Here is a 15,586-nt window from a genome sequence, read left to right on the forward strand (position 1 = left end):
ATAAATAAATTATAACAATTTAATAGAATTGTCAATAAAGTTGTTAGAGTTGTCAATAGAGTTGTTAGAGTTGACAATAAGTTTTTAGAGTTGTTTTGAATTATTAAGAGTCATACTTTTATTTGTTTTGAGTAATTCTGACATGTTTAGAGTTGTCAGTGTGTAATGTCGGTGTTTGTTTTTTTTTCATTGGAACTTTAACAATTCATATCTTTTGAACCGTAACTCCGTTTGAGTCTCCGTTCGAGGCGTTAGAAAGCTAGCGCGATATTCTTTTTAATAAAAATGGTCTTGAGCAATAGAATACTAGAAAATTGGAAATGGAGTAGAAATAGAAGTGAATTAAATTAATATAGTGTGATTATTAATTGGTTGATTAAATTAATAGTTGAATTAATTTCAATGTGTTTAATTGATTAGAATATAATTTGGAATTAGATTAACTATTTGGTTTGTCGGTAAATTACGATATTTTGAGAATTTATCCGTAATTGTGTTTTGACTTGAATATGTATGTTGAGAAATATATATTATTATGTCAATGATGTTGTTTTGATATTGATTCTCTGTGGGTAGTTGGATATCATTAATTTTAATGATTAATTGCTTGATTTTAAATGTGTATGTTCATATATAATTGGCAAAATGAGAATTAACATGAGATAGTATGGTTACTAGTGTTAATTGGATTTTGTGAATCGTAATTGATTAATTGGCCTTTTATATGTGAATGATATGTATGTGTTGTGAATGTTGTGTACAATTGGTGGATAATTCATCGAGTTGAATTATTGTGATATGCTAAATATTAAGATGGTAGAGATGATCTTAATTGCATATGTTTGTCAACATTGTACATGCATTCATGTCATGGTGTGCCTTGAAACAAATGTGGTTTGCTTTGAAACAAAAGCGGGGCTTGGATTCTAGAGTGAATTCGGAAAGCGGTAAACTATATGTTTACATTTGGTGGCTTTGATCTTGTCCGGATCTGAAGCGTGGCTAGATTCGTTATGAATCGGAAGCGGTGGAACTTTGGGTCCACATCGGGTACCACATGCATAGAGTCACATGTCTTGCATTGAGTCACATTGAGGTTAAGTGATGTTTGAATATATGCATTTATGTGATTGTCATGTGTACATGAGATGTGATAATTGAAATTGGTGATGTTTTGATATATAATTGGTTAAACGTGTGAATATGTGATAATGATGGATTGTGTATATATTTGGGATAATAGTATTGAATCTTTTGAGTATTATACTATTGAATTTTGTGCTTACTTGAATATGTGAAATTTATTAGATGATACTATTTACATGATTATGACTTGTTGTGTGATGAAAAGTATGTGAGATTAATGAACTGTAGAAGTATGATGTGTATAGTAGCTATTGATACTTGTGATGTGATGATTTTATATGTCTGAATCCTAGCATGCAATTTATCATATGCCCACTTATATGATTTGATATCTCACCTTTTTTTCTTGTTTCGCCGTTGCCTTTATATTGGCAACGTGCAGGTATTCAAGTATGAAGATTTAGTTGTCGTTACTCGAGTCGGTTGTCGCTCTGATACGTAGCACTCTGGGGGGAACGATTTATACTATTATTGATGTTGCTATTTAATTGTTTCATTTTGGTTGGACAAAATGTTAAGTTAACTGAAGATATTTTATTGAATACATTCTTAAGTGATTCCGCTGTGTTTTAATAAAATAAGTTATTCTATTTCAAAGGTGCTATGTATCCGCTTAATGCGACGAGGTGATTTGTTTTGTTTTGATTATGTGACGCCTCATTGTTTATTTAGAAATTTTGAAAAACTCTGATTTATATATATTTGCGGGTAGAAATGGGGTGTTACAGTCCAACCTTCCAATCTAACCTTCGTCTTTTTTAAAAGAGGATCCCAAATAGATTCCATATGATTTTTCATTTTACTCTTAACAAATTTTAAAATTATGTATCGCAAAAACTCAAATTTTAACTTATTTTTTTAATATATAAAAGGTATTTTGGCCTATGTTTATTTGTAATAAAATATTTATATAAACGTATTTTGAGCTTTGCTATTTTATTCTCATCATATATTTCTTAAAGGGTACCTTGTCAAAAGAGCTCTTATCAGAAGTTCTAAAAAAAATTACAAACAAAAGACACATAATTTCAAATCACTTGTTTAGATTGGTTATAAGTTATCTCCACTATCAATTATGGAATATGTTAGAGACTCATACGTTGTGTTATTTAGGAGTTTAAGTGCAAGCAAGATGGCTACACACATTAACTTGTGCCGTAAGTAATTAACCATATGTGTGTTGTTGAACAAATCTTTGCTTCTAAGAAACATATTCCATGTCATTCAACCCTTCCACTCTAATTTTTCATTTTTATTGCTTTGTTGAGAATATTCTGATGTAATCATATAATCATTGAGAAGAATAAGATACATTATTTTTCATACATCAATATCACCGAATTCGCGCTTCATTATCAAACAACGTTGAATCCATTGTTCTTTGCCATCTGAAACTTGCCACCCTGAGACCTAGTAGGATGCAGATGCAGTGGCCTCGAGTTGGAGTCAAGATAATGAAGAACCATAACCATAACCAATGAGCAAATAAACATAGGTATCGGACCGAAGAACCAGAGAAGCAAGTTTAGTGCGAAATAGAGAGCTCGAAGACCGAGTGACCAAAAATCACCACCTCTTATTACTGCTAATTCGACACTACTAATTGGAACAAAACTATCCGGTATGCTTACCAAATAGTTTGCATGAACAAAGTGTCTTGCTGATTGAACAAAACATGAAAAAGCAAGGAGAAAGCATGTAAGTAAGCAAATGTACTTAATGGAAACTGTGGTTGCACTTGTGTCACCATAGATTAATTGACTCTGGAAGAAAATATTGGAGTTACTGGAAATCCAAGCTCCAATTAGAGAAGAAAGAGTCAAAGAAACTGAGGCCAAGAATGTTGCAGCTGATGTGTTGGATTGAATGACAGATAGAGCTGTGCTAACATCCCTTTTTTCAGCCTGATCGTTCATTACAAAGTTTAAAAACAACCTTAAAATAATGAAAACAAGAGGTTTCCGATTCAAACTTTCAAATTAATTATAGGAATGATTAGGATTATTACTTGCCTGCATAATTCTGTCAACCCATGCTCTTTTGTCATTGTTTTCAAATCCCATGACCGTGGTGTGAGGCCGGTTGATATATCTGTGAAGCAAAAAGAGGTGATAAGCAAACATGATTAGCAATCCACAAGGGACCAAAATCAAATCCAGATACTCCTTATGAAACTTCATTTTCGGTTTATTCCTTCCTAGGAGTTCTAATTGAGGAGTAGGATTAATTGATCAAGATTTTGGTTATAAAACAAATAACTAAGTGGAGTACATGATCACCATTCATATTAACATTTAACTTGACTTGATTGGCCATTGACCTTTACACTCTTAATTTAGTTTCCACTTGCATTACATTGCCACCTTATTTAGTTTTGTACAATTGGCATTATTGATTTGTACAGCTAGATCACTGACCAAACAAAGAAGTTGCTTGAGAGTGGGGGTTGCTTTTCTACCAAGAAACAAGTTTTGTATTCTAAATTGTTAGAATCTAATTGGTATAAGCCAATCTCAATGTTGTATAATGTATTAAAAAAATCAGAGAAACCCAAGCAGAATGAAAAAAAAATTAATACATTATCTGGTGATTATGAACAATGTAAGCACAGAATAAAGTATCGACTGAAACAAATGCTGACCCAGGCCTCACATGTGAAATGTGGTCCTGATGTGCCCACTTGAGCTCAAGGAAATAAGTCCCAACATGGCAGACTATACAAAAGAAAACTATGGACCTATTTATCATAAAAGGAAAATTTTTGCACTACTCCATGATGCCATTATTTTTATTCCCCCAAAAAGGGCACGCGTTAGCAAGGTCCCTGCCGTTTTCAGTTGATACATAACAGGATGGGCCAAACAATCTCAGGATAGCGGCATACCTAAATTAAGCAATCACTCATAGCTGATAAAGAAAACAAGTAGATTTTAATTTACGAAAGAACAATGCCAACAAACCTTGCATCACATTAGTAGATGTCTCTGGCTTTTCAGATAATCCTGGATCTGGGCTATAGTCAACCTGCATAAACATACATTCCCTTAAAATACAATCGGCTGTTAACAGCTTGTGGCGTAGAATTAGTCGGTTAATTTAATAATCGTTATTCAAACCAATACTAATATACTCCCTCGAGTAACTTACTATAATAAATAAAAATCCACATTTCAGGTTCATTGAATAACCGATATATCTGGTTTATATATATATATATATATATATATATATATATATATATATATATATATATATATATATATATATATATATATATATATATATATATATATATATATATATTTATATATATATATATATATATATATATATATATATACCAAATACATTGATTATTCAATAAATTTGAAAAATGAAATTTTGCTTATAAAAGTGGGAAAGCGCAAATGGGACTCTCACATCATTTTCCCTAAATGATACCGGAACGTATAAATATGATGTTTCCACCAAAAATGGCATTTCATATGATGTCATATGCCATTAATTATTTGATAGGAGAATCAATTAAAGATACCAAGTAAAAATCAATGCTAAATAAGGGACTAAAGAATCAAAAGGACACATGATGATGTTTATGGAAATAGATTTAGCATAAACAAAGCCAAGAACCATTACTCAAAATTGTAAGTTGTTATCAATGATGCCTAATTAGTTCGAGAAACTTCTGCTACTAAGATCCCCTACACCAACATTATAATTCATTCAGTAAATAACAGAAACCAAGCAATACCTTACAAAACACTTTTACTGTTTAATCAATTTTACAGGTTGAAGGGACAATTTTGACAAGTAGGGTCAATGGCAAAATGCAGCTGAGTTGTTTCTTGGCAGATTCCCAGTTTCCGGTGATTAGCACAGATAGTTTATCCGGATGGCAAGCCTTTGGGGAAACACGTATCATGAGTCCATGACACAGTAAGCTAATTCATGGCTTCGTGCTGGTAAGGAATTAGTGATAGATCATCTTCAGCAGTACAGATGTATGCAGTATGCTCTAATCAGCCTTTTGATGCCTAAGTTTTAAGAAATATTAATTTGAAGATTTTCCAATCAATCTTTGCGGGACTGCTTCGGAAGTTAGATGACAGTAAGAATTGAAATTTCATTTCCTTGTTACACCATTAGTCCGCTCCTGCATCAAATCAGCATAGCATCGCTCTATTCTAGTTCATTGTTAACTCCAATCAAAGTCAACAAAATGCGGAGTAATAATAGCAGCAGAAACTTCTAGAAGGATCAAATTTCGTTTACAGTCTCGGCAGCATAACATTTCTGTAATGTATCCTGCAATTGAAGATGTACACCATTTTAAAATGAATAAATAATTAGAGACCTTTTAGTCGAAGTATGAACTATATATTACATTAGAAGGAAATTTTAACTTACTTTGATTGTACAAACCAAAGCCATGATTGATTGATATTCCCAGCATAATCAACATGGGAGTAAGTCGCTTCAATATCTGTATTTGGAAAACATAAGAAATGATATTTCTAAAACTAGAAAACTATATCCATTCTTCCAAAAAAAACAAAGATAACGTGCTCGAATAATCATAACCTGAAAATGAGAAATAAAATGTTTGCTTTGATTCTGCAGTTTAATTGATGGAAGTGTCCATATGACCGTGTACAACAAACTGCAAACCAACATCGCTTACTAAATCCATTTGTTGTCAACTACAATGCGAGGGATGTGGGAAATTTGCGGGTATTTCACGCGGTACTGTCCTTTCAGCAAAGGACATTCAAAGATATTAAGTTCTATTAGAGAAGCAGGCAGCCTTTCTCCCACTATATTCTCCAGCTTGGGACACAATCTAATTATTAATGCTTGCAGGGAAGTGAGGTGGAGAAGCCCCGTGCAATCCAACGTGTGCAAACTTGAATGGTTATATATATGCAGGTATATAAGGGAGGGAGGCAGCAATACATAACCCTTCTTTGGAAAGTACTCGACACCATCACATGGACCATCAATGCAAAGATGGGTAAGCATGTCCATTGAAGTTAGAGATGTGCTCATCAATAATTTTTCGCAATTCGCAATCAAAATTGTTCTAAAGCTAGGCGGCATACCCCCTTCAGGAAACATCTCCAATTTTGGACATTCATATATAGACATACTAACTAACTTTGGGAGAAGAGTATTTATGTGACAAGACAGTGATTTTAAATTGACACAGTTGGAGACATACAATGATGACAAGTTGGGTGCAGACAGTCCTTCTCCTGGGAATGATACAAATTTGGGGCAGTCACTAATGTTAATAGCATCGAGATTTTGAAGAACCTTTGAAACGGAAAGACTTTCTATGTTTTCACAGTTGCCGATACGCAGATGATGGAGGTTGGGAAGGGTATCCAGCGGGAGGGTTATGAGAGAATCACAACTTCTATCTATAAAGAGATACTTAAGTGACTCATGCCCGTGATTTGGCTTTGGGAAATCTAGATTACTAGAATTTGTGATGGACAAACTCTCTAAGGATAAGGGTAAACAATCTCTTGGAAACGATATTGCAGAAGAACAATCCCTGATGACTAATTTTTTAAGAGAAATTGGTGGGGTGATGGTAATGGCTTCAAAGACAGACTCTGTCACCTCACTTCCTTTAACATCTAACTCTTCCAATGAAAGGGGTAGCTCATTCAAGGCTATATTATTGCTTTCAAATATGTATAATCTGCGGATGGCAGGAGCCCTTGGGAGAGAAGAAACAAGCTGGTTGCATCCTTCAATACGAATTGTGTCCAAAGCAGGAAGATAAGATGGCAAATCCCCATGTAATCTGGGACAATCATTAATCACAATAGACTTCAATACTGGAAAATAAACATTTGACTCATGAGGATGATGCCACACTTTCCAAAATGACATCTTAAAAAACTCCAGACGTTCAAGGGAAGGAAAGTATGTCCCTGAAAAGGTATTGTCATATTCAGTTCCAATAGTCTCCAGCATATTCATTTTACTGATTGTCAAGACCTTGAGAGAGCATAATTGTCCAAGTGATGGAAGGATACAACAATTCAAACAACCATACAGAGATACCTCAGTCAAATTTTGGTAGGAAGGATGTCCAACCCATTCTGGAAATAGTGTGCCCCTGTATCCATCAATATCTAGCATTTTCAGGTTCTTGGAAGGTTGTAACTTTCCAAGTATATCCATCTCACTTTGTGAACTTTGAAAATGGTTCTTTGCATCTTTAGACCATACAAACGATAATTTATTAAGGTACATTTTATCCATTATATTTGCCTGTGATGCTTCAAAGCTGTTGGTCACGTTCTCTAACTTCCTAACAGAAAGTGATCCGTGAAGATTCGAAAGTGTTCCCAATTCTTTGATCCCTTTCGCTTCCTGCGTTCCCACGACAAAGCAACCCAATCGTTGCAAATTGATCAATTTGCTCATTTCTCTAGGCATCTCTTTTAAATTAGTTCCCCGAATTTCCAAATGGCGCAAATTTACCAGATTTTGCATGTCATTGGGAAGCCTTGTTAGCCTTTTACAATTGTACAACTTTAACGTTTGTAGATTATACAGGTTACATAATGACTCAGGTAACATCTTTATAGACGTGGAAGAGAGATCCAAATAACGCAAATGGATTAGTTCATCTATTGAATTAAGAAATGCATCCAGACCTTCAAAGTTGCCAAATTTCAAAACTCTCAAGTACTTCATATTTGACAAAATGAAGCATGACACCTTTTCTTGGTTGAATGGATCATCCCATGAATAGATTGGCGAGATTGTTCTCAGAGACTTTATTCTGCGGAAAACATCAAAGTTTGCTGAGATAGGATCACTGAACTTGGAAAATGACAGATGACGAGTCTTGGCACCAATCTTCGTATCTTTCCCAAGTACTTCTGTTCTAAAATAGAATTCTCCACCAAGCCATGTTGCCAAATCATGCACAAGATCATGCATTACAAAATACCCATAACCAGAATGTTGAAAAAATGATTTGGAAGCTAAATCATTAAAATATCCATAACCAACTTCTTCTAAAGTCTTGTTATTTCCTGAAGGATGTAAAAGATCCTCCGCCATCCACAACAAGATTAATTTATGTTTATCAAATTGATAATCTTTGGGAAACAATGAACAATATACAAAGCAACGTTTTAAATAGGGAGGGAGATAATGATAACTAATTCTCAATGCTGGAATGATCTTACTCTTATTCTCCCAAATATTATTATTCAGTATACTATTCCAATCCCTGATGTCACGTTTTTCTCGCAACAAGCGCCCAAGTGACTGAGCTGCTAAAGGCAATCCCTTACATTTTCTAACAATCTCTTTGCCAATTTTTCGGAGATCCATATTGTCATCTGGAGAAAGGCACACATTGTTCGCAAACACTGACAAACAATCTTTATCAGACAATTGGTGAAGAGAGTAAGGTTGAAAAGTTTGAACCATAGACGCAACTTTTTCACTACGGGTAGTTACAAGAATTTTACTTCCTATACTTCCATATTGAAGAGGCTTTATAAGAGAATTCCAAGAGTCGTCATCCTCGGTCCAGACATCATCCAAAACAATCAAGAACCTCTTCCCGGTCAGCTTTTTCTTCAAATCTCGATGAAGGATATTCAAGCTATTTGTGCTACAAGTACTTCCCACTTCCTCGGCGATGAACTTTGTAACCTTCAAAACATCGAAATCATCAGAAACACAAACCCAAGCTTTAACATCAAATTTGCTCTTTATATCATCATGGTTGTACACAAATTGGGCTAAAGTTGTTTTTCCAAGGCCACCCATGCCAACAATGGGAATCACACCAGTCTTATCATCATCATGTAAGAGCAATTTGAGTATGGCCTGTTTGTCATGATCCCTACCAAAAATGATAGATCTGTCTTCTAAAGAGGTTGATGGAGTTCTCCATGATGAGTGGTGAGTTGCAATATGTTGAAGACCGAGAATATCTTTGAACTTGAGAATGTATTCCAGCCTAGCAACTATATCTTCCAGCTTACGAACCATATCCCTTTCTTCAAAGTTGAAAAAGCGAGAGAAGTAGTTAACAGTACTCACCTGCTTGTTGTTGTTGTTGGAAAGAACAGCTTTGGTGGAGATGTGGTCGAGAATGTCATCAGCAAGATAGAGAGCATCTTTGAGATCATCAAGCCATTTGTTAACAGAAGAGTCATGAATCTGCTTCTGTTCAGCATCGTTAAGCACGGCTTCAACAGCATAAAGAGTGTTCTTCAACCGTTGAACCAAATTGACGTCAAGTTTCTTCCTACGGACCAAGTCAACAAGCTGAGGAGATGATAGCCTGTCGAGGACGACTTCAATGAAAGCAGAAAGAAAAGCTTCACCAACAGCTGCGGCAGCCATAAATTCGATCGGAAATGAGGAGATTGATTGTAGATGCAGTTTGCACCAAGTCAATTCGTTCTTTGAGAAAGTGTGCTGCGAACTGTGTTGCTCTTGCCATTTGTAAAAATATTTTATTAGCGGTAAATCACCGATTTGTCTTTTGAGTTTTTAGTAGGGGTGCCAAAAGGAAGCTACATGTGCGGCGTAACGATTGACCCGCATTTTATAAGGTCTCGCTTTGTTTCATCATATTTTTTTAAATTTTCGCGGACATAGATATTTTCATAAAATTTTATTATTTTAGACTTTAAAAGGTGGAAACAAAAATTTAAATAACAATGTTTAAAAAAAATTATTAAAAAATAAGTTTTTCAAAAAATTTACTAAAATGTCTAGGTTTTGCAGGACCCCTAGAGTATGCGCCAAACCATCTGGTTCTCCCTACCAAGTCCAGCGCCAATCACCACTGGACCAACTAACGATTGGTAAAAACATTTTGATTTAATAATCGTAAATGCATTCTTCTCTTGTTCATTTTTTGAAAAGGCTTAATGATATCCATATCATAAATGGTATTAAACACTTATTTCTCCACAAATGTCACTAAATAATCATTTAGCCATGGATTAACCATTCTACTTCTCAACTCATTCTTAACATATTTCATCCTCGAGAATACTCGTTCAACACTTAGCCAATCATACTCTTCATGCCAACTATATTGAAAAGAATATTCCCTTCCTCCAATATTTATGGATTCATATTCAGTTAATTGAATTTTACATGGCCCATTCACAAGGTAAGCTCTTCTTACCTCATTTTGATCATTTGGATGATACTCAAGAATTTGACTTCTTTTTCCAAGATCAGTCTCCAAATAAGCCCCTTTTTTAAACACCTTATATGAAGAATGAGGTTCTGGTTGTACATAATTTGAAGAGGGAACCGAAGAAGGTTCTTCGGGATGCCCATTTGAAGGAGCAAGCTTCTTTGGCTATGGAAATCTCGGTTCAGGTGTAAAGTATTTGAGCAACATTATACAATCACAATCAAAATCCAATTAATTTTACAATTCAAAATTTCAAATTACAATTATAATTAGAAGTTACAATTTGCTTGCGCGACCAGGGCCGTCTTCAAGGGCGTGCAAAGCGAGCTACCGCACAGAGCCTCAAATTTTCTAGAATTAAATTATAGCTAAATAGAGCCTCATAAATTATCTGGTAAATTAAATCATGAGTACATGGGGCCTCTATTAGTTTCTTATGGTTAAACTGTGACAAATCTACACAGGACCTCCTAAAACTTGAGACAGCCTTGTGCGCGGCTGCCGGCGGCTGGATAAAATATAACATTCCAAACATACAATTATAATTACAAGTTAAAATATAATAAATTTGTCATCATCGTACATGTAAAAATTTTACAGTAAAACATGAAACAAACTTAGAGCATACAAGGTTTGGACTTTGGATTCAATATAAAGAATTTCCACTATAGATAAAAAGAATCAACTATGGAAGTTGTTATTTACATAATTTTCTTCACGAATCAATCACAAAATTGCACAAAGTTTCAATTGATTCAATTGAGTTGAATTTGAAATTGCAAATGACACCACCATTATCACACAGTTTCAATGAATTCAACTAAGTTGAATTGAAAAATTGAAAAATCAAACATACAGAAACTTAGAGGGAGAGATATGTTGATGCACCTGCTACTTCGACTAAAAGTGGGAGTATTGTTGTTCTATTAAACCTAAAGTAACAACGTGTAGTAAAATAAAGGGTTAGAAGAAGGGATGATATATTGGTAAAAAATTTAAAAATGAAGGGTATTCCAGGAAATACCTTATACCCCTCTAATTCCGCCCCTGGTCTGCCCCGCGTCCGCCATCATTTTTCTTCTCTCGGATCAAATCAACAAGGTGAGGAGAAGCAAGTCGGTCAAGGACTACATCATAAACTCTATTGAAAATCGTGAGATTGCCAACGCCATTTTCGACTATAATGTATCATTTCTTTACTTAAACCACCATTAATAGTATTCCAGCTTTATCAAAGACACTTACTAGTTAAGTCAAACTTCTACTTAATTGTATTTTTACTTAATTCATTTTAGTTTATTTTCAATGGTTTAATAACATTGTGGTTTTTATAGTTGATCATTCAAAATCAGAAGTAACATGAGAACAAGAGTTACTCTTTATTTGGAGTTTGTCTTTTTCATCACTTCTTTAAATTCAGATTGTATCATGTGAGAATCGATTCTTTTAACCAGTGGCAGAACCAGGACAAAAAAGTTGGGAGGGTCGACAAAATAAAATAAAAATTATAAAAAAATTTAATTTTTTTATACAAAATATTTAAATTATAATTAAATATTAAAAAAATAATATATATATATATATATATATATATATATATATATATATATATATATATATATATATATATATATATATATATATATATATATATATATATATATTATATTTCGTTTGTCTAATATAATAGAACTGATGAAACTAACAATTTTTAAAACAGAATATGTATAATTTTAACCCTAAAATAAAACTTTAATATTAAAAATTTACACTTTAATCAAAATAAAAGTTTTAAAGTTAAAAATGCAAACAAATAAATAATATAAAAATATAGATAACAGTGGCGCAAGTGCGATACGAGAGAAAAAATAAATGTAATTGATGAGAATTGTGAATGTGAAAAGTGATTCGATATTAAAAATGCTAGAAAGTAGGTGTAAAAATATTATTCCTTATCCTCGAAAGAGTACTGATTTATTAATAGAAAAAGTTTTTTCAAAATTAAATTATTTTTTATTCTTAATATAATACTAATTTGTAAAATTAATATTACTTATATCATTTTCAAATTAATATCTTACCATTTATGTTAATAATAGTGATGAATAAATCAATACTTGAAAGAAATAATTTTGTAATTTTTATTATCATTTTGAAATACTCAAATATTTTTTTATAAGAAAAATTGATACAATTAATAAATTAGTAGAATATACTAGTAAAGTTCACTTATTAAATTAGGTTTAATTAATTTTTCACTTTATAAAATTATTAAATACCAATGATTGATATTTCTTCCACTCATCTCTCTTTTAAAAATGCTCTCACTTGATATATATATATATATATATATATATATATATATATATATATATATATATATATATATATATATATATATATATATATATATATATATATATATATATATATATATATATATAGGAGGGATCAAATTACACCCGAAGAGTTACACCACGAGTTACACTCGTTCAATAACCACATTTTGAATTAATATTTTTTAAATTCAACCGTTGGATTGAAACATAATATCATATAGATCATACCTATAAAGTTTGAGCTTAATCTGTAATGATTTACTATATCATCAAGATATCCAAATATTAACGTTAAAATGAGCTTTCATATAACGTTAATTTTGATGTAATTCAATGACATAGTAAATCATTATAGATTAAGCTCAAATTTTATAGGTATGATCTATATGATATTGTGTTTCAATCCAACGGTTAAATTTAAAAAATATTAATTCGAGATGTAGTTATTGAACGAGTGTAACTCGTGGTGTAACTCTTCGGGTGTAATTTGATCCCTCCCCATATATATATATATATATATATATATATATATATATATATATATATATATATATATATATATATATATATATATATATATATATATATATATATATATATATATATATATATATATATATGGGACGACTCAAGTGAGAACACTTGGTTATTATGAGAAATGAGAACAATGAATCACAACCATTAAATTTTAATTTTTGATTTTAATGGATTGGATTGGTTTCTCTTTCTATGTTCTTCAATATTTTTAATTTATAGATAAATAATTCACCTTATATTTTAAGAAACAAAATATTTGATTTTTCCTTTTGAAAATAATGATAAACATTTAAAAATAACTTTATAGATGATATTTTTCATATAATAATTAATATATAAATTTTTATTATCTTACTAATAAAAAATTAAAAATAATTATATTGATGATAGTCAAGTTAATAATATATATTAAATATTTAATACATAATTCAAATATTTAGTATTTAATAGTAATTAAAAACTAATTATCCAAAAAAATTAAAATTTCATAATTAGACATGCAAAAGTTAAATAAATATATTAAAATATTAATAATTAATTGTATGTATTATTTAAAACTATACATTTTGTATTTTTATAAAAAAATCCATTCATATAAATAAATATTAATATTAAGCATGTTCCAAAGTAATATTATATTAATTAATATTTATATTTATTTATATGAATTACTGTCTTTTGAAAATAATGATAAGCAAATGAAAAAGAATTTTATAAATAATATTTTTATTTAATAATTAACTTATAATTATTTTAGCGGCTATGGTTATTTTATGTTTTTATTACTACATAAGTAATATTGATTGTTATTTTTTATATAAAAAATATAAATTAATAATTTTATAGGAAGTTCATATTTTTTAGATTATTAAATAATTATTTTAAAATTTTTGATAGTATGATAATATATATTTAAATATTAATTTTAAGATAAAACATAGCATCTACCAAATTACTTTTAATCGGTTTTCATTATTTTTTAGAAGATAGCAAGTCAAATATTTAGTTTCTTAAAATATAAGTATAATTAAGTTTTGATGAATATTGTATAAATTAAAAATATTGAGGATCATAGAAAGAGAAACAAATCGAATCCATTAAAATTAAAAATCAAAATTTAATGGTTGTGATTCATTGTTCTTATTTCTCATAATAACCAAGTGTTCTCACGTGAGTCGTCCCCTATAAACATAATGTCATTTATATCAAATACAAGTTATTTTCATGCTAGCCTTTTTTAATATATAAATTGTTTCTGAAAAGTAATGGGGTGGCCATGGCCTTCCCCTATCATCCCCTGGCTCCGCCACTGCTTTTAACGGTGGTTGCTACCATCGACAACAACATAAAAAATACTTAAACAAAGGTATCATCATTCTCCTCATGTCTCCTTTATGCTCAAGGTAAAAAAAAAAATCATGATCCGGTTTTCGTTAAATCTTATCTTTTTTTTAATAACATTTTGGTTTAAACCATATAGGTGTATATGAAACTGGTCTATTGTTTGTATTCTAGGAACTCATTTGTTACCAATTGAAGATTTTCTCATGCATGTATAGAAAATGAATTAAATTGAATAAGAAAAGGTTTTGTTTGTGGCCATGATTTTGCCGTTTTATTGCTGTATCATTGTGTTTTGCAGGTCATTAGGGTTTATGCTTTGAAAAAAAACATGGTTGGTAGGTTTTCTGAAGGATGTTAAGGGAATTATCTATGGCTCTAGTAAGTGCTACGAAAAAATTAATTTAAAGGGATTTTTATAATACCCTTTATCAATTAGCTTGCTCTTAATGTTTTATAGTGTTTTGCTTAGTTTTTTTTTTTACATTGATGATCTTGGTGGGCTTTATTTTCTCTGAAAATTGTAAGAATGGGTGTGATAGACTATACTAAGGAATCACTATATCTAACATGCATAAGAGATAAAAATGATAAAACAACTTTCTTCTTAATTCAGCCTCCAAAAGAGATTACAATATATAGCTAGGGTAAATAGAGCTTAATGGGCCATGAGCCACTTAATTGAAATAAATAAACATCTCAATTAAAAGAACTACTAATAGCACTCCTATTCCAAATAGAAGTCTTTAAGTAAAACTGATTGGATCTTATTTCTAATGGGCCTATCATGTTTCTTAACAATACTCATTGGCCCATTAAGAACCTTGTCCTCAAGGTTCATAGGTGAGTGGACATGGGGTGAAAAACCATTTGGGCCGCAACTGTAACCTGAGGGGCCCGGAATAGAAATTGTTGCACTTTGTGGATAGTTGGATACAGCTGTATTCGGATTGGAAAGTAGGGAAATTTGAATGAGTGGAGCAGATTGAGTAGAAGGAGATAAGGATGAGGGAAAATCTTTATG

General features: G+C 31.5%; 2 protein-coding genes across 4 annotated transcripts; both read right to left on the reverse strand.

Annotated features, from left to right (window-relative positions):
* Window positions 1-2,364: 2,364 nt before the first annotated feature.
* LOC131627921 (uncharacterized) lies at window positions 2,365-3,621 on the reverse strand. Of its 2 annotated transcripts, XM_058898775.1 has the most exons (3): window positions 3,426-3,621; window positions 3,155-3,237; window positions 2,365-3,050 (listed from the first exon to the last, which is right to left on the reverse strand). In XM_058898775.1, exons 1-3 carry the CDS (start codon window positions 3,460-3,462, stop codon window positions 2,502-2,504), a joined length of 669 nt encoding a protein of 222 aa, XP_058754758.1. In that variant the 5' UTR covers window positions 3,463-3,621; the 3' UTR covers window positions 2,365-2,501. The 2 variants fall into 2 exon arrangements, with proteins under 2 accessions (XP_058754758.1, XP_058754757.1); XM_058898774.1 differs by lacking the exon at window positions 3,426-3,621 and having other exon boundaries at window positions 3,159-3,418.
* Window positions 3,622-3,738: 117 nt separating this feature from the next.
* LOC131627920 (putative disease resistance protein At3g14460) lies at window positions 3,739-9,697 on the reverse strand. 2 transcript variants are annotated; one of them, XM_058898773.1, is made up of 5 exons: window positions 5,728-9,697; window positions 5,554-5,629; window positions 4,898-5,451; window positions 4,107-4,170; window positions 3,739-4,030 (listed from the first exon to the last, which is right to left on the reverse strand). In XM_058898773.1, the coding sequence occupies exon 1, from the start codon at window positions 9,532-9,534 to the stop codon at window positions 5,827-5,829; it is 3,708 nt and encodes a 1,235-aa protein (XP_058754756.1). In that variant the 5' UTR covers window positions 9,535-9,697; the 3' UTR covers window positions 3,739-4,030; window positions 4,107-4,170; window positions 4,898-5,451; window positions 5,554-5,629; window positions 5,728-5,826. The 2 variants fall into 2 exon arrangements, with proteins under 2 accessions (XP_058754756.1, XP_058754755.1); XM_058898772.1 differs by lacking the exons at window positions 3,739-4,030; window positions 4,107-4,170 and having other exon boundaries at window positions 4,559-5,451.
* Between the last annotated feature and the right edge of the window lie 5,889 nt (window positions 9,698-15,586).

This window comes from Vicia villosa, unplaced genomic scaffold (assembly GCF_029867415.1).
Source record: "Vicia villosa cultivar HV-30 ecotype Madison, WI unplaced genomic scaffold, Vvil1.0 ctg.000415F_1_1, whole genome shotgun sequence".
NCBI classification, from domain to species: domain Eukaryota; kingdom Viridiplantae; phylum Streptophyta; class Magnoliopsida; order Fabales; family Fabaceae; genus Vicia; species Vicia villosa.